This window comes from Drosophila obscura, unplaced genomic scaffold (genome assembly GCF_018151105.1).
Source record: "Drosophila obscura isolate BZ-5 IFL unplaced genomic scaffold, ASM1815110v1 contig_31, whole genome shotgun sequence".
Taxonomy (NCBI): Eukaryota; Metazoa; Arthropoda; class Insecta; order Diptera; family Drosophilidae; genus Drosophila; species Drosophila obscura.
In genome coordinates, this window is record NW_024542819.1 from 409510 (window position 1) to 430026 (window position 20517).

General features: G+C 44.2%; 1 protein-coding gene across 1 annotated transcript in view; it reads left to right on the forward strand.

The window, feature by feature from the left end:
• The window catches only part of LOC111078216 (prolyl endopeptidase), an 87907-nt gene extending 67639 nt beyond the window's left edge, over positions 1-20268 (forward strand). Inside the window, exon 9 of the mRNA XM_022372791.2 lies at positions 19664-20268. Coding sequence (XP_022228483.1) covers positions 19664-20075 — 412 coding nt within the window. The 3' untranslated portion in view covers positions 20076-20268. The remainder of the gene's footprint in view (positions 1-19663) is intronic.
• Positions 20269-20517: the final 249 nt, after the last annotated feature.

Below are 20517 nucleotides of genomic sequence, written 5' to 3' on the forward strand. Positions count from 1 at the left end.
AATTAGTGTATTTGGAATCTCCGCGTCCCATGTTATACCAGCTCGCCAGAGTTTTTGGAGTAGCATCTTCCGACCAATAGTGTAGCATGATAGCAGGCCCAGTGGGTCGAATACGGACATCAATACTTGTAAGGCTTCGCGTTTTGTTGGAGCTGTTTCACCATTCAAAACGTCTCTTTTCAATCTTGCAAATCTAAAAATATACATAAAAACGTCTCTGGAGGGTTCCCAGTACATACCAAGCACCTTTTCGGGCCCCCCTAATTCTTTTGGGTGTTGGTTATCCAATTTTCGTTCTCCAAAGTATTGAAGTACAGGGGTCGAGTTGGAGCTCAAGTTTCTTATGGTGAATCCTCCCTTGGCATGGATGTCTCGGATTGCGGATGCAACTGCAATTGCTTCATCGTCGTCTTCGTAGCTGTCAATGAGATCGTCTACGTAGTGCGCTTTTGTAATGGACTCGTATGCTCGTGGATTTAGATTTTTGAATTCCTGTGCGTTTTTGTCGCGAACATGGTGAGCAATGCAAGGGGCGCAGCTAATTCCAAATGTCATTGAGCGCATGACGAATATTTTTGGAGTCTGATTATCCTTGTGGAACCATAAAAATCGTTGCGCATGCATGTCGCTATCTTGAATGTTAATCTGATGAAACATTTCGGCAATGTCTGCACACACGGCTATTCTGTCGACTCTGAATGCCATTAGAACATCGGTTATTGGAATAAGATAGTCAGGTCCGTTTAAAATAAAATCATTAAGTGATTTTTAATGGCTCTTGGCTGCTGCATCCCAGACTAGCCTTATTTTACTTGGTTTATTCGGATTTAAAGCAAGTAAATACCATACGCGATCCATCTGCTTAGCTGCGTCTTTGGGCTCAAGTTCAAAAGCGTACCCTTTTGATATCAGATTATCAATTTGGACCTGTATTTTTTCGAACAGGTCTGGGTCTTTTCTGATTTTAGCTCGTAGACATTCAAGGCGCTTCATAGCGGCGGAGTAGCTTTCTGGCAGAATGACTTCCTTATCTCGCCAAAGCAGGCCGACTTGATAATGGCCGTTAACCTTTTTACAAGTATCCTCGAGAATACGCATAGCCTTTTTGTCATCTTCAGAGTGGAGCTGCCGTGGTGTGCTTGGATCTACGTTAAAACTCTCCTTAACCGCTTTGTCGATTTCACTCCAATTACAGCTACAATGATGCAAGGAAATATGTCTGTTTGTATTAATTGTTCCTTGGATGCTCCATCCTAGTGTACACTTCGATGCGATGGGTGCATTTCGTCGTCCTTCACGAATTTTACGGGGTACTGCCAAAGTCCAGTTATTGGCACCAATTAGCAGCATTGGTTGTGCGTTGGAGTACGATTTTATTGGCAATCCTTGGAGGTGGGAATATTCGTTGCACAGTTTGATGAAATCGACGCTTTGTTTTGGTAGAGCGAGATTTTTGACTGAACGTACATTATTGAGCCATAGCATTTTGTGGCTTCCCGGTTCTGATACTTTAATATGAGCTCTAGCGGATGTATTCTCCATTCGAGTGGTTTCGCTGGTCCATTGCAGGCAAAGAGGATCGGGAGTCGAGGAAACCTGAAGAATTCCCATAATGCTGTCATCAATAAGTGTGACGGATGAGCCTTCGTCCAAAAAGGCGTAGGTGTCAAACTTAACTCCGTTTCCGTGTAGTGTGACGGGCAAAATTCGGAAGTATTGTTCCGCTTTCCTTAAGGTGGACACTGACGAGTTCGGCCTTGGGTGCTTCTCTATGAAGAAGTGGGTGATGCTTAGATTGGCAGTTATTGACGCCACAATCTCGTTTAGAGAAACATTTGCGGCGGTGGTTCTTAAGACATCTATAGCACGCCTTGGTGTCGTTGATAATTTGCTGCCTCTCCTCGACGGTCAACATCTGAAATTTCTCGCACTGGGCGGCGTGGTGCTTGGCGGACTTGCACATTATACATATGAGAAACGAAGTAGCTTGTTGTTGCTGATCTTCTTCTGGCTGAGAGTTTTCGTTGTTGTCCAATCCATGGCGAACCTGTGCGTGAGTGTTGACGGTGCTGGCCCTTGAGCTTGGTACAGGTATAACAGTAGATGCTGCTTCGGCTAACTTGTATATCCAATCGCTTAATGATTTGATGACTGGGATGCCGTCACTGCGTGGGTGCATGGCCCAGTTTAATTTTTGTTGAGTGGGCAACTTATCGACGAGTTCGCGAAGCAGTAAGGGGTTGTCCAGGTGTGAGTTTAATTTGCAGGCCTCCATAGTTGCATAGTACGCGTTGCGTACTGCCATTGCAAAATCTATAAGAGATTCCAATTTGTCTTTGTGTACTTTGATTTTTCTAATTTTATAAATCAAACGGTCAAGGATTTGTTCCGGTCGCCCAAAGAAGGTTTTTAGGGTATCGATCACTTCTGGGACTAATGCTGGCAGCAGCAGCTTATCACGCACCAACTCATATGCTTTGCCCTTAAGACACTTCTGGAGCCGAAGCATGTTTTCTGCATTTGAAAAGCCGGCCACTGCGCAGCTGTTCTCGTACATGCTGATGAAAATCGGCCAGTCCTCCGCATTACCGTTAAAGGTGGGTAGATCTGGTGGTAGCACTTGTCTTGCGGCTAACTGGGAGGCACTTGGTCCAATTGGTGGGAATGGAATAGCCTGTGTTCCCTGCTCCTGTGCAAGCACCATGTATTTCTTCTCTATGTACCTTTTTTCAGCTTCGCGTGTCTCTTCCAGCATTGCCAACATCAAGGAATTCGAGCTAGTATGTGTGTGTGTTTGCTCGGTCAGCTTGTGCAGATTTATTTCTGGAGGTGGCTTTGATATATTGCAATTGACTTGGTCAACTTGCAAGGTGTTCCAGGGATTGATGTTTTCCGGAGCTTGGGACCGTCTGCTACCTTTGCTGGTTGAAGCTTGATCACTTGCTGGGGCCTTCCATGCTGGGAATGTCCATTCCAACTGCGCAATGGTGCTGTTCACACCAACACAGTCAAAGTGGTGCCAAATCTTGCATTTGTCGCATTGCACCCAGTTTTGGATGCCTTCTGAAATACGGTTCTTTCTGCAAACGCCACAGACCGTATCATCTCGTTCTATAGGCATGTTTATATACGCATATGTTATTGACTTGTGCACTTTAACTTGGTTTTACTGTGTGTTCCCACGTTCCTTGTATTCGGCGCGATCTACTACAGCAAGGTTCTTACACATACAAGGCTTTTACACTTATGTGTGAGTATGTAGGCTATTGTGTATGCGAGCGTCTTGTGTATTTCGCAATTTGTTGAAATCCAAGCGTGGTTCACGATTATGTTTGTTGTTTGTGCGTAATTAAAGTTTTTTAAAGAAATGTTGAGGCACTGGCGTTGAATATTTCGAAGCAATAAAGGGTAAACAAATTTATATAGCATTCCAATTTATTATGTGAGTTTAATAATAATAACACTAGTCAACACGATTTTTCCTCAAGGAACAAAACGAACTTTTTCTTAAAGATTTGGGGCTTAGAAATGGTTTGATCATATTTTTTTTTTTTCTATGGCAGAACTTTTTTTTAAGAATTTTTGAAAACTGGTATTTTTTTTTAAAGCTTTTTTCAGAGGTAGAGCTTGTTTTTTCACATAACTCTAGTATCTTACGCCTGGTTGTAAAGAACTTTGCTATTTTGAAAAGATAATTAAAACCGCTAGAAGTTAAGCCTATACACTTTGTGATTACAGCTTACCGTCTGGGAAATATAAAGCATTGAAATGCAAAAATGATGATTTTTGTGCGGTATTTTTTATGAAATTTTGACTTTAAAAACTCAGGAAAAGTCGAAAAAAAAATTATATCCTGTGTTCTCTATTTTTTTGTGTATAGGTGCATTAATTTGGCGTCGTTCAAGGTATCGCTCATTAAAATCTATGGAGAGACTTTGGAGCTAAAACTCGTTAACCATTCTTTACAATAAGACGTAAGATACTAGAGTTAGGTGAAAAAAATAGGCGCTTCCTCTGAAAAAAGCTTAAAAAAAAATACCAGACTTCAAAATTTTTTCAAAAAAAAGTTCTACCATAGAAAAAAAACCATAATTCTTTAAAAAATTTTAAATCTCCATATCTATCAGAAAAAGTCGGTTTGGATCCTTGAGGAAAAAAAAAGTTCGATTTTGTCGAGTAGTGTAATAAGAGAGAGCTTTAAAAAACTTTGTGTTCTTGCTTCGCTGGTTTATCCTCAATTGTCTCTGTTTTAGAGTTGCCGAATGGTGGTGCTTATGAATGGTAGCGTTGCCGTATGCGCCTACGTGGCTGTTATGGTTTAAATTTAAATTTCGTCGGCAACAAGATGATAAGTGTTCCGTGGCCCTTCTTGGGCACTTGGTGCGATTGATAGATCTGTTAAGTGATTTACATGAATCTGAAAAATCAATCAAGTCGGGTTGCTTGTTTGGATCTGTGGGCCAATTTCTAGGCTTGCCCGGAGAGGCAAAGTCCAGCTTGTTTCGTGGCGTTATTATAGCGATATATAGTTGTCTTCCTTTCGGGTTGGTAAGTCGATATCCCCAATGGGTGTGCTTGTCATTGTAGTCACCAGCTGCTATAAATCCGTCATCTAGTATGTCGAAGAATTTTACAAATTCTACTTTGGAAATGCAGAAGCGCGGTGGGCAGTATACTGCAGCTAGGCTTTGGTAGCCGCTCTGAATTTCAACACGAATTGATGTTGCCTGTAGATAAGGTGTAGCAAATGATGGCAACGGATAATGCCTGATGAGATGCTTGATCAAAACGCCAGTATCTCCATGTGCGTTACCATCGGGATGATTTCTCGCGTAGAAGTTATAGCCATCGAGGTGAAAATAGTTTTTATTTGTTAGGTGAGTCTCTGATATGAGCATGGCGTCAATGTCGTGTTGACCGAGGAACTGTAGGAGCTTGACTTTGTGCTGCGAAATTCCATATACATTCCAGAAAGATATATTTAGACAAGCAATTTCAACAGATTTCTGTTTTATTAGGAGTTCCAGGAGGTTTTGATTTTGATTGCGCAAAGCTCCTGCAAAATCCAACACATGCAAACAACTTTGTGTGTATGCGATCCGTCTCTGTCTCTGTCTCTTCTCTGATTGGTGTTACCCGACTTTTGTTATGATTTTTTTGTTGTCTTTTCTTCGAGATTTCACTGTTCCCTTATTCGTATTTGTGTTTTTGTTTGGGAGTATTGGTGAGTGCCAAAATTTTATCAAAAATTTTTTTTTTCAGCGTACACCCCTTCCTTCTCGTTGTTAGTAAATAAATAAATAAAATAAAACCAACCTCTAAAATATTTTTTTTAATAAAAATAAAAACTTTTATATATTATAATCAAACCCAAGATAACAAAATCAGGGGTGTCCCTTTTAAATTAAAAGAAAACATTTTTTTGGCTCAATTTACTCCATAGTTGGCAGTATGGTTTCCCCCACAGTTGCTAAATATTTTGGCAGATGGGTCCTCCTTATTTACGGGGCAGGCCTCAGTGAGATGGACATCCCAACAGGCAACGCAGACTGCCCGTAGAGTGCAAATAGTTTTCGTGTGTCTATATTCCTGGAAATTTGTGCATTGGACGGGTCCATTTCGCTTGTGCGGTTCCTCAACGGTGATCCTACGGTGCAGTAGATATTGAAGCTTGTAGATTGGTTTAACTTCATTTTTACTTATGTACATACTGTCAGGTGTCAGTTCTAACTTGAACATTGGCTGTGGAATTTAATTTATATTTATTATGTTCATAGCCATTTTGACTTCGAAGTCCTAGTCGTTAAGTCCGTCTATTATCTCATTGATTGGGGCTGTTGGTTCGATTTCTTTGATAGCCACCTGTAATCTTTACTACTTTTAAGTTGGTAGGTATAGTGTAACGAACCATGGTTCTAGCCATGGCTCGTCACAAACGGCGAAGGGTCGGCGCATCCACGCTGGCGGGAGACAGTAATCTAACTGATATACACAGAGCTAGCGAACCATGGCTCTAGCCACGGTTCTCCACAAATAGCGGTGCGTCAGCACCCCGGAAATAAAATAGTCTTAAGCACACAATTAATTAAGAACTCTCGATCAACAACACCCCACCTCTTGAGACAATTGTGAAATCAGCAGCCTACAATGTCGCAATAAGCCAAGCCGACACAATTTCGCAATAAGAGATATCATTGGCGTTATTTCACAATAAGTCAAGCTAGCATAAAAGTATCGAAACATCGACCCAAATTCAGATATCACCTCCGCGATGCAGAGTTAGCAAAAACTCATTTCTTTTGAAACCAAATACCCAATTCCCAACTGCACCTTCCGGGATGCAGCATCAGCAAAACCACCCTGACTCACTAAAAATTGTCAACGAAGCACCAAGCTTCGGCCTAGTTACCACACCCTACAATTATTATTACCCAATAACCTTAAGTCAGCAAGAATTAATTATTTCCGGGTCTCAGGTGCGATCGCCAGCTGCATAAAAGGGCCAAGATCGGCCGAAAGAGTAGGCAGTCCATCAGCCCGAACACAAGATACAGGCAGTCCCTCAGTCACACACCCAAGACACTGTACTACGCAGTCCCTCAGTCACACACCCAAGACACTGCACAAGGCAGTCCCTCAGTCACACACCCAAGACACTGTACTACGCAGTCCCTCAGTCACACACCCAAGACACTGCACTAGGCAGTCCCTCAGCCCAAACACAAGACACTGCACACCCCCAGTCCAACGGCTCAAAGGCAAGGTAACAAGATCCGCAAGTAATCCATCGTACACAAACCCACAAAGAATTAAGTAATAAAATAATAAACATCAACAAAACCAAAACGACGATTTTCTTGAAGTATTTTTTTGTCAGCAACAAAACGCTCCCCCTGCGTCCTACCTCTCTTTCGGCCGCTCCGAACCTAAAAGTCACCTGCGATCTACAAATTGTCTTGTAGTGGACCCTGGACAGACTGAAGCATACCTCAGCCTGAAATAGGACCCTCACAAGTGGCGCCCGAGCAGGGACTTTTTGGTGACTTTAAGGAGACTAACACCTTAATACGGAGCTTTGTGGAGTAAAGACCCACGGCCACTGAAAGAGACTAGGCTAGCAAGGATTAATAACCGTCAAGCACAAAACGCAAAATCCGGTCGCAAGCAGTAATACCACCAACAACACGTAAGTCAGTGCTACTAACCACAGAAACACACCATGGAAGCCCACGGAGCCGGTCAACCCAAAGAATTTTGCCCGGAGGGACACCATACCAATCCAGGAGTCACCACCGGCTGGATCTACAAACTCCGGCGGGATGAGCTGGAAGTCCTGGCCGAGGAATTCGGATTCGGAAACGACGGAACAGTCGAGGAACGAAGAAAGAGATTCGCCGCATTAGTCGCCGGAACACTCTCGCAGGACGCCTGGGTTCGACTAGGAGACCTTGAACGGCAATACGCCAAACCAGCAGGACGCTCCAGGTCACCCATCCCCACCACTCCTAGGCCGTCTGACCAGCGGAAAACCGACCCAAAAGCCGGGTTACAAGTCCCCACAGCGGCCGAATACAGCACACCCTGCCCACCACGCATCGTAACGCCAGCCGATCTGCCCAGACCTCCAGTTACGGAGACCAGCCGCTCGCCCACCCAGAGGATCGTGCCAGCCATGGACTCTTCCACCGCCCACATCGCGGAACAGATTCGGAAATGGGGGATCAGGTTCGATGGACAGGACGATCCACTCGCGTTTCTGGAACTACTCGAGGAACGTGCTCTCTTATATGGGGTGGACACAAATCAGCTACCTCGGGCCATGACAGAGCTTCTCACCGATCGGGCCAGTCGCTGGTACCGCACCAGCCAACTACAAGGCAGCTCATGGGCATATTTCCTTGACTTTCTTCTTGCCGCCACGGTATTTTGAACAATTGGAAGACCAGATCCGAGCCCGCAAGCAAGCGGTAGGAGAATTGTTCAAGGATTACCTCATCGAGAGACGTCTACTCATGCACCACGCCAGGTACGACGCAGCCAAGGAACTGAACAGGATCTACGATAACGCCCTGCCAGCATACCAGATGTACGTGCGGCGACACGAACTACAAAGCTTAGCACAGCTCACAATGTTGGCCACCGAGTTCGTGAGCATCCAAGAGCGGACCATCCCGACCACTTTCGCACCCCCGCGTAACACTCCAAGATACGCAAGGCCGGCTTCAGAGCCGAGGAATTGCGACTCGCACCAGACGCCATTTCTGAGTCCCCATTGGAAATCGACAGACACACCAGGGAGACCACCAGCTCATCCAAACAGTACGGCGAATCCCGAAGTAGCCCATCACATGATCACGACCCCCATCATCAACCCACGCGCAGCCTGTCGCCGGTGTGGTGAAGCGGGGCATGCGGCATACGACTGCCATAATCCCTCCATCCTATTCTGCTGGGAATGTGGCAAACGCGGCACACGGACCGTAAATTGCTGCCGCCAAAACACGTCGGGAAACGACATGCGTCCCCAACTGACACGGGATCAGCCGGGAACGACACCTCCTCCAACCCGCGACTAAATAACTCTCTACACGTAAGCAACGGCCGGATAGTGGCGATGGTGACCATAGGAGGACACGCAACGGAAGCCACAATCGACACCGGGGCATCCAGAAGCTTCATCAGCGCAAACCTCGCCCGACAACTAGAAAACAACACCAACCTACAAGATGCATGCGTCCGCATACGCCTGGCCGATGGCTCGGTCAGAGAGATCTCACAAGTTCTACTGACGCACATCAAGCTGGATCAACGAGAGGTTCAAATCCATGTTGGGACAAGTTATTGTCGGCATGGACTTCCTAGGTGCCACCGAAACGACGATCCAATGCGGTTCCACGCTGCTACAGCTACGAGACCGTCACACCATGCCCACTGAACCCGTGCTTACTACCATCCACGTACAAGACGCCGAACCCCGATACCAGAAACCCCAACAAATCGCAACGAACCTACGTCCACGACCTACCACAACGCACACGGCACCCAATAACGCAACGCAGCACTTGACACCAAAACCAATCGCAACGAATACGAAACGCCGGCCCACAACGGAGAACACGAATCCGAGGCCAACACAAGCCAACCACAACCAAGCAATCGGGAAAACGAGTCCCACGGTCACTACGGAGCAACCACGTCCTAGGCCAACCACAGGGGACACACACCCCAAACAAACCACGAGGATCTCACACACGAGACAAACACACTTGAACCCGGCGCTCGACACAGGAAGCCCAGGTCCAAGACAAGCAACAGAGCAAGCACGCAGAGAAACCGCATCGGAAGCAGGGAACGCACGGACACCCTCAAAACCGACCGCCAGCAGCGAAAAAGGACAACGGCCACCACCATCCGACAGCCCAGCCACACGGGAAACAGCCACGCTAACCCCACGCTGGACGGGGCCCATAATCGAACTGATCTCCACAGAGCCCCTCAACGAGGGCCCGGAAACCAGCACGATGCCCCCACGATGCCCAGACAGCCGTCCTGTCCGACCCACGGCCGACGCCACACCGATCCTCGCCAACACAATGGAGTACCTTCCGCGTACTGACATGATTCTTAGCGCCATGCAGCGAGCCATGCCTAGAGCCATGTCCGAGAACTTCGTCGCCCACACAAGTCGTTGCTGCGATACCAGAGGGGTCATCGCGACTCACCTGTTCACGTACCAGTCTGGCTGTAGTATAACACGAGTACTACACCCGGCGTACCAAAACATCATACCCATGGTCGACACCACACCCATCGTCGCCCACATAGGCGACTACCAACGGAGGATCGAACCGCCCAGCGCCTTCGATACAACCCTCTTACCCGAAGACCCCAGTCAGCCATTTGACTCCGAAGCAGCCGATCCAACAGAAAATGAGCCCGAACCAGTCCCGGAGCCGTGGCCGCCGGACTTGGCCCCGCAGATCCAAGCATTTACAAACCTTTGACCCCGGAGCCACCGAACCCACCGAAGACGACCCAGAACTACCGACGGATCCTTGGCCACCCGACATAGCACCGCCGATTCAATGCCTGGACAAAGAACGACCGAAGAAAACCGCCGAGAAAACCATCGTCATATGGGATAATCGACCCACCAAGCAGACACCAACTACAAAGCACCCAGAACAGCAGAAAGGCCACGATCACAGCAGCAGTAGAAAATATAACGTTACCGGCGCCACGCTAAAGTGACTAGATTAACACCGACGAATCCAAAGACTCGTTCTAGCCATGGCTCGTCACAAACGGCGAAGGGTCGGCGCATCCACGCTGGCGGGAGACAGTAATCTAACTGATATACACAGAGCTAGCGAACCATGGCTCTAGCCACGGTTCTCCACAAATAGCGGTGTGTCAGCACCCCGGAAATAAAATAGTCTTAAGCACACAATTAATTAAGAACTCTCGATCAACAACACCCCACCTCTTGAGACAATTGTGAAATCAGCAGCCTACAATGTCGCAATAAGCCAAGCCGACACAATTTCGCAATAAGAGATATCATTGGCGTTATTTCACAATAAGTCAAGCTAGCATAAAAGTATCGAAACATCGACCCAAATTCAGATATCACCTCCGCGATGCAGAGTTAGCAAAAACTCATTTCTTTTGAAACCAAATACCCAATTCCCAACTGCACCTTCCGGGATGCAGCATCAGCAAAACCACCCTGACTCACTAAAAATTGTCAACGAAGCACCAAGCTTCGGCCTAGTTACCACACCCTACAATTATTATTACCCAATAACCTTAAGTCAGCAAGAATTAATTATTTCCGGGTCTCAGGTGCGATCGCCAGCTGCATAAAAGGGCCAAGATCGGCCGAAAGAGTAGGCAGTCCATCAGCCCGAACACAAGATACAGGCAGTCCCTCAGTCACACACCCAAAACACTGTACTACGCAGTCCCTCAGTCACACACCCAAGACACTGCACAAGGCAGTCCCTCAGTCACACACCCAAGACACTGTACTACGCAGTCCCTCAGTCACACACCCAAGACACTGCACTAGGCAGTCCCTCAGCCCAAACACAAGACACTGCACACCCCCAGTCCAACGGCTCAAAGGCAAGGTAACAAGATCCGCAAGTAATCCATCGTACACAAACCCACAAAGAATTAAGTAATAAAATAATAAACATCAACAAAACCAAAACGACGATTTTCTTGAAGTATTTTTTTGTCAGCAACAAAACGCTCCCCCTGCGTCCTACCTCTCTTTCGGCCGCTCCGAACCTAAAAGTCACCTGCGATCTACAAATTGTCTTGTAGTGGACCCTGGACAGACTGAAGCATACCTCAGCCTGAAATAGGACCCTCACAATAGTAATTCCTTTTTTCATTTTCGAGGTATTTCATAATTTATCGATAGTTTTGTTTGTTTCATTCATGTTACCCCTTTTTATGGACGTGACATTGAATGTGTTTGTGCCAATTTTATCAGTTATTTTTTTGATCAGTTCAGCACAATTTTCCTGACGAACATAGCACAAAACCTCCATCCAGTACGTCGTCTGTGCTTTTAATTTGACCAACATCGGTTGCAAATGTATTGTTTGTAGTGACAGGCACTAGAGGTTGCGAAAATTTTATATTTAGTTCTTCTACATTAATATTAGCTTGGGCCACAGAGTGTTGTTTTCCTATCCCCATACTTTTTATTGCTTGCCAATTTTGTTTAGAATTAATTGCTTCGTTAAGTCTGGACGTTGATATGCAATGACTGCACCATCAAGTGGCCCATGCGACACCAAGCCGAAGCCTGTTACGCGCGGAACCCAGGCAAAAACGCAGCCCCTCCTCCCGCCCAACTGACCGAGGGGCGCTGCCGCATGACGCGCGACGCGTGTTACCGAACCGATCGCGAGCATGCAGGAAAGATAGGTGTTAGACTAAAATTCGAGGAAAATTAGAGCTAAACACAACTCAAAGAGCTAAACATGCAAAGATAGCTAAGAAATATAACTTATTACGGGAAAGGTATGTTAGTATTAGTGATTTAAGAAGAGGAAGGGAATTAGTAGTTGATATTATGTGGTAGAGGGAATTGAAGTCCGAGCAAAGTACCCTAAATGGTTCGTGCAAGGAATAATTCGATCTACAAAGCGGAAGGAAGTTTCTAGTAGATCTAATAGGAATCGTAAAGTTTATGCGGCTCAACAAGTCAGGGCTATCTACGTCACCCTTGAACAAGTTGTGCATAAAAATCACACCAAGCATTTTTCTACGACTAACTAAGGTTGGAAGGTTTATTAAAAGCAATCTACGAGGATAAGATGGCAGTCTCACCCCTGCATCCCTGTTAAGGCCACGCCACCAAAGCAAAAAGTAAAAAGTTTTTCTGGACTGATTCTATACGGTCCTGGTGTACTTTGTACTGGGGGCACCATACACAAGAGCCGTACTCTAAAATCGAACGAACAAGCGAGATGTAGAGAGTCTTCGTTATATAGGGGTCGTCAAATTCCTTTGACCACCTCTTTATAAACCCAAGCACACCCATGGCCTTATTTACCATGGTAGAAATGTGTTCAGAAAACTTTAACTTTGGGTCTAATTTAACACCAAGATCATCAACCAAGGTAATTCTCTGAAGAGAACCACCGCAAAGGCTATAAGGAGCCAAAAGGGGGCTGGAGCGATGAAATGTCATTACTTTGCATTTCGAGGCATTCAGGTGTAACATATTTGCACAACACCATGACTGAAAGTTATTGAGCTCGGATTGCAAACGAGAGTGAAATGAAATGTCCTTATCCTGGACACAGAGTTTAACATCATCTGCATACATGAGTACTCGAGAGTTTGTTAATACTAAAGGCAGGTCATTAATAAATAGTGTGAATAGTAGGGGGCCTAGATGGCTGCCCTGTGGTACTCCAGAAGTAACCTTAACAGGTGAAGAGAAGGAGTTTTTGAAGAGGACTCTTTGAGAGCTAGAACGAAGGTAGCTAGAAATCCATCTCAAAAGATTAGGCGGAAACCCTAAAAGGTCAAGTTTTTGTGCTAGAAGGCAATGGTTTACAGAATCGAATGCTTTACTGAAATCAGTGTAAATGACATCCGTCTTCAAGTTACCTTGGAAGCCTTTAATGATAAAAGAGGTAACTCTAATAAATTGGTGGTTGTTGATCGCCGGACTTAAAATTTAGATATACCTCTATAATTATTTGCACCAGACTTGCTACCTTTCTTATGGAGCGGAATAATAAAAGATTCCTTCCAGATGGGGAAGGAAGCAGTGAGCTTTCAATTACAGAGGTACAGAGCGGACCAATCAAAATCCCTAATAAGGTTATTAAGCTTCGTAAACTCGGCTTTACGAAAGCAGCATTCAGATAGCCTACCCATTCGATCCAATACAGTAGGGCCAATATCGACTGACACTTCGAATGTAGGATGGTAGGAGTCTTCAGGTATAGTGAGCGGAAGGGCTATGGTTAACAACGCTATGGTCGGATCCGAGACAAAGCACAGATAAAGCAATCGACCCAAGGAATTTTTCACACGGTTGACTTGAGACAGTGATAGGTGTAGCAAGCCGTCAATAAAGTCATGTCGTGACATGGGTACACGGTTATTAGACTCGTTTACCGAAGACCAAACAGTACCTGGCAAATTACCCCACCTCCACGTCGAGACGAACGGTGATTTCTAAAAATTGTGTACCGACCTGCCAAAACTTCGGAACTAAGGATGTCCGTCTTTAACCAGGTCTCGGTAAACACAATAACGTGCGACGAGAATGCGAGACTCTCAAGGAAAATAGTGCTGAGCTTACTACGCAAGCCTCTAGCATCCTGGTAGGTAGCTACAAGAGAGGAAGTTAGTTTGTTGGATGGGTGGAAGTAGAGGTGGAAGATAAAGATGGAGAGGGAGCACTGGTCTGAATGCTAGGAAGAGTAATGGGGGGCCTATTCTTTTTCTTGGCCTTAAACTCTTTAACCACCAAATGCTCCGGCCAAAACTTGGCGGAACAAATGGTTTCAAATTGAGTTGGGGAGACGCTTATCTTAAAGGAAGATATCTCCCTGGCGTAAGAAAAGTTAAACTTTTCCACCTTTAAGCCAACGGCTTTTATTTTGCTTTGAATAAAAGCGGTTACATCATTGGATGTGAGGTCAGGGGCTAGCCGCGAGACAAAAACTTGTCGCTTTGGTGGGACTCCAACCAGTGGTTTTGGCACCACAGGCCTAGTACCTGTGATGGCAGTAACCTGTGTTACTGTATAGTACGATTTTTTAGCTTCGATAATTCTCTTTGTCACATTCTGTCTATTTTCTATTTGTCTATTTTTTAAAATGATTTTCAGTCTTGTATCTCTTCCACTTATGATAAGCTTGGTTTCTGTTTTTAATTCCTAGTTTTGGGTCATTTGAGAACCAAGGATTTGCTTTTCGATTGGCTCGGTCTCCCTGGACTGCAAGAGCACCTTCGCCTTTGGGATGGACGGGATCATCTCCCTGTCCACTACCTCCAGCTTAGCCCCCTCCCACAGAGCTTCCAATTTGGGCACCACTTGCACCAACCACTTCCTCGTCGGGTCGTCATTGCACTTGATGATTTTCACCCCGTTCAGCCATCCCGCACCGTCGAAGTTGGGCATGGGAGGGAAAAGTGATTCTACAAGCTGGGCGGGGACCTGTTTCCACTGCGCCGCCGTCATCTTCCCATTTTCCTCGCTGCGGTCTATCAGGGCCACGATGAGGTGTCTCGACATGTAGCTCATCTTGACCTTCTGCTTGGGCTTCTTCGTCGTAGGTGGGAGGGATAGCCCCCTTGGGCCCGCTTTGCCGCTGCGTGTCCTTGACACTCTCGATCGAGCGTTGCCTTTTGGTGGCCATCATCTTCTCAACCTTATTGGCGAATTCGACCTTCGTCGCCTTCATCTGAGGCAGCTGCGCGTAGTGAAGACACCCCTCTTCTACCTTCTGCTCAGCCCAGGCTAGTTTGGTATTCTCCTCTTGGGAGATGTCCTCTTTGCCTTGGAGCCGGCTTCGGATTTTAAGGACCGCCTTGTATTGGGCCTTAGCCTTCATCCCCTCCCTAGAACGCTTCGGCCCTTCCCTACGCAGGGAGCTGGTACCTGGTTCAGGCGAGCGCAGAATGCGCTCTTCTTCCATTCTGCTTACGCTGAGTAAGCTCTTCAGGTCCGAGTTTGTTTCGACCACGGCACCCTTGCGGCTCAGTTTGCAGTGAGGCGTTTTGGTGTCAGTAGTTTTTAAACTAATATGACCTGCTCACGCCATATTAGAGTTGTGACCACTGACGACACGCAGAGAGGATTGCTCCTCCCCGTGCCCGCCGGTGGTAGCAGTCACGCTTTCCACCCACGTTTGGACTGACATCCCAGTCCCTGTTCGATCCTTGCTCCGGTCCATATGGTTAATATTTATCGGGGGGACCACCCCCTAGCGTTTTATGCCTGACCGCCAGGCACCTCCAGCCATGGCCATGGTTTAGTTCCCCCAATTTTTAGGTCGGGAAGACCTGGACCTGGCCTTAGCTAGACACTGCATTACCTCGGACAGAGCAAGCGGCAATGCATTACCCGATCCGGGAGAATGCAGTGCCCATTGCCCGCCGGCACCTTCTGGGAGGGTTCAGCTGGAGGATTTTCGCATGGTCAATACATGAACATACATTGATAACTTTACCGAAAGATCAGGCATCAAGTACTCATGTGGGACAAAACGTCGAACCACAATCGAATGATCGGAGCCAGAAATTCACCGAGGCTTACAGCAAATTGCCTTCACATTGCCTTCAGACCAAAATGACTTTCTGATAAATTTCGGGATTTAGAATTTTTTGTAGTGCTGTTTTTTTTAAGAATTTTTAAAATCTGGTATTTTTCAGAGGTAGTGCCTCTATTTTTCACATAACTTAACCGTGCAGATATAAGAGCACGGTATTTTTCGGGTAAAATTAGTTCTGAGTCGTTTTGGTCAAACGGCTGCAAGTTGACCGTTTATCAATAGATTTTAATGAACAATACCTTAACCGACGCTTAATTAATGCGTTTATCTAAAACTAAAAATATTGGCCAGAAATTATTTTTCTTTCGACTTTTCCCGAGTTTTTAAAATCGAAATTTCGAAAAAAAAAAATACCGCAAATACCGAAACCAGATATAAGGTACTTAAGTAATGTAAAAAAAAAGCACTAATATCAGGTAAAATTATTTTTGAGTTGTTTTGGTCAAACGGCTGCAAGTTGACCGTTTATCCATAGATTCTAATAAGCAATACCTTAAACGACGCCTAAATAATGCGTCTATCTAAAACCAAAAATGTTGGCCAAGAATTATTTTTTTTTCGACGTTTCCCGAGTTTTTAAAATAAAAATTTCGAAAAAAAATACCGCAAAAATAACGAAATTTGAATTTGAAAGCTTAATATCTTTCAGGCGTTAAGCTGCAGATAAAAAAGATCTGGGTCGGATTTATAACCGCATTTGTTAGAACTGGAAAGGTCTATGCAACCAGATATAAGATACTGAATTTATGTGAAAAATAGAAAAAAAAAAAAAAGCCATGAAAAAAAATACCAGACACTAAAAATTCTTAAAAAAAAAAAAATGACACCATAAAAAAAATAATAAAGTACTACAAAAATTTTTAAATCCCGAAATCTATCAGAAAAAGTAATTTTGGTTCACAGCCTAAATAAAAAGTTCAATTTTGTCGAGTAGTGTAATCAGTGATCAATCAGCTCTCACTGCGTTCGGACGTGTTTTTGCTATGTCGCTTTATCACTGCTCGGAATGCAATTCGGACGTCACTGCCGCTCAGCTTCGTTGCTTTGATGCTGTTCGGTGCTCTTCTATATGCCACCGTGCGTTTCATTTGACGTGCATTAATCTACCTAACCTGTTATGGCAGTGTGAATTGATGAAATTAATGATGAGGTTCTGAAGCTTGAAAGCCTTTATCGGGATTTTAAGTCGTGCTTACACGGCCTTTCCGTCAATCCTAAGCGGGTGAAGCCTACTAGAAAGGGGGCAAACAAGCCCATGCCAGCGGCTGACTTATTGTCTCCGCGACTAGTGGCTGCCACCTCGACGGCACCATCCCTTCGGATTTGGATGGCTTTGTCACAGTCAGAAAGAAGGAGAGGAAGAAACAAAAAACACTAAGAGTTTTGTTGGTGTTGCTCCGAGCAGTGTGCAGCTAAACGTTATGCAGAATAGCAAATACATGCATATCGGTAAATTTTCTACCGCGACAGAGCCAGAGGCTGTGGTAAAATTTGTTGCCGAAAAACTTAACTTGAACTTAAAACTTGTGCGGCTGCTGCTGGGTCGGGTGGAGATGCTCTTGCTGGCGGTTTTTCTCGACTGTGTGAGTGCTTAACGTCACCATCACAACAATATATGTTTCGGGTGGCCAAGTCAGACGGATGGATGCGCTTTAACCTTCGCCTAGTTTTGCTCCTTACCAAGCTTCTAGCGGGGACGTTCGGGTGGCTCCTTGGTTTGGTCAGGTATTTTGTGGCTAGCTCGTTAATAATGTCACCGACTGTGGGAACTCCAAGGTCTTTGGCGATGCCTCTATTACGGACATACCACTCAGCACCAGAGATCTTTCGGAGGGTCTTGTTCTGAAACATCCTGATCCTGTCCAGGTTCGTTTTCACTGCGATACCATAGACCTGGATGCCATACATCCATGCAGGGGCCAGGACTACCTTATGTATGCGGATCTTGCTGGCCAGGCTGAGCTTTTGTTGTTAGGCTTAAGAAGCCAGTAGAGTTTTCTAGCTTTGCTTTCCAAGGCGCTTCTGACCATCCTTGTGTGTCTGGCAAACACTGCAAACACTGGCAAACTACTCCAACAGTTCGCCATGAAGAAAGACCCAGGGCACGTTCCTTTCCTAAGCGTGTGTGTCACTACCACACACTTCTCAGGGTTCACACTGATATTCCACCTACATGCCCAGTTCTCAAACCTTTTAAGGTACCGCTGGAGGTTGTCCGTGGCGTCGTTAACGCAGTTGGACCTTGACAGGACTGCCGTCGGGAAATGTGGCAAGTTTCACATCGATTGGCTGGGACGTATTGTAAACGCTAGCTTTAGGCATATCGTTGGCGAATAAAAAAATAAATAAATTCTGTCATACGACAGTTAAGACAGCTAAGATGTTGCGCTATTGTAAAAGAAGAGCGATTCAAGTCTACTCATCGTCTACTTAGCAGACATTGGTCAAGCAAATAACTCAACTAGACAATTGCCTCTTCGCCTACTTCCATAAAAGAAACAAATGCAAAATCACTTTTTTCGCAATCGTACTTTGGCTTTTCTAAAATTTTCTTTCGTAAAAACATTCTCTTGCCTAATACGAACAACTGAACAAAATTTGAGCCAAATCGGCCCAGCTGTTCTAAAAATCAAATCGCGATCGGTGGTTTTTCTTACGTAAAAACATTTGATTTTACTGCTATAAAATTTACTATTGGTGAAAATCAAGTTCAGCTGAGGTTGATATACATATTTAGTTAACTAGTTCGCAAAAAGTTGTGCAGGTTTTTTTACTGCCAATAACTGATTAATGACTATATGAATGTTATCAATAAATATATATGCAATAGATTTCACCAATTATCCCTCATTCAGCAAAAAAATTTTTTTTTGTTATTTCTTGATTACAATTTTTTGTTAAATTCGGTAGCAACCTCTAAACAAATTTTTATACCCGTACTCAAAAAAGAGTTAAGGGGTATATTGTATTTGTGGTAAAAGTGGATGTGTGCAACGCAGAGAAGGAAACGTTTCCGTCCCCATAAAGTATATATATTCTTGATCAGCATCAATAGCCGAGTCGATATAGCCATGTCTGTCTGTCCGTCCGTCCGTCCGTCCGTCCGTCTTGTTGAGCGCCTGGATCTCAGAGACTATAAGAGTTAGGGTAACCAAAGTTGGTTTCCAGACCCATGTGATATCACACCGCTATAAGTGTATTTCAAAATTTCGCCCCGCCCCCTTCCGCCCCCACAAAGAACGAAAATCTGTGGCAGGCACAATTTTAAAGATACGACAAAACCAGTATCGTAGAGAATGCCCATGTCTACCAGATTGCCGAATCTGAATCAGATCGGATTATAATTATAGTCAGAATGAAGAAATTAATTTTCTGTTGGTTCCCCCTCCTTCTCCAGCGCTGCTGACGCTACTGATTCTCTTTCTTGCTCGCACACTCTGCCGCGTTCAGTGCTCGAGCAACCCCTAGCGGAGGAGATGTTGAATATAAATGGTACATCTATAATCTACATGTTAGATGTAGAATATACATTGTAGATGTAGATATCAGATGTAGCAAAAAAATTTAACATTTTTTTAAATTCTAAAATTCTAAAATTAAAAATGTAAATACTGACTGAGTACGGGTATAAGTAGAGTCGCGTCCCCAGAAGCGACTCACACATTCCTTATCTTTTTAAATAAAAATAAAAACTTTTATATTACTATCAATAAGATAACAAAATTAAGGGGCGTCTAAATAATAAAAAACCAATATTTTTTTGGCTCAACCTACTATACATTTTTATCTCTCTATTTTTATATATATAGATTAATAATAATTATACATTTTTTAATCTTCAACAGAGTTATGGATATGTTGCGGTTTCATAAATTCACCATTGGACATGCATGGTGTTCAGATTATGGAAATCCATCTGAAAAGGATCACTTCGAAAATCTTTATAAGTTTTCTCCACTACATAATGTACACACACCTATTAGTAATGAAAAGGAGTATCCGTCAACTTTGATTTTGACCGCCGACCACGATGATCGTGTCAGTCCCTTGCATTCGTTAAAATTTACTGCCGCTTTGCAGGACGCTGTACGAAATTCCAAATTTCAAAAAAAACCTCTATTATTGCGAGTTTATACAAAAGCGGGACACGGTGCAGGCAAACCAACGTCCAAAAAAATTGAGGAGGCAACGGATATTCTAACGTTTATGTCTAAGAGTCTTAACGTTGATAAAATGAATTTAAATGAAAACCAATAAAAGAAAACATTTTTTAAATTAACTAAATGTAATAGAAATGTTTATGCAAGGTAGCAATAAAAGGTGGTCTGTATTAATGCATTTATTGGAATGTTATGCATAATGTTTATTATGTACTATATTGAGCTATATGTATTTAGTGAATAAAAACGTTTGAGCTGCATTCAGTTATGAAAAAAGCCTCTTAATAAATATTTTAATATTTCAGAAATGCATTTTGTTTAATTTTTACGTTGCATGCATATGAGGTAATATACAGTAAGCACAATTAAAATTCGGACACCCTTGTCACTCTAGCTTAAACACCTATAACTTGGCGTACGGTTAAGTTAAACAGAAAATGTTAGTTTTATATACAAAATCAACATTTCTACTATCTATTCATAAATAAATATTTTAGTTTTTTACTATGCTATCCCTATAAAAAATAAATTATTCGGAT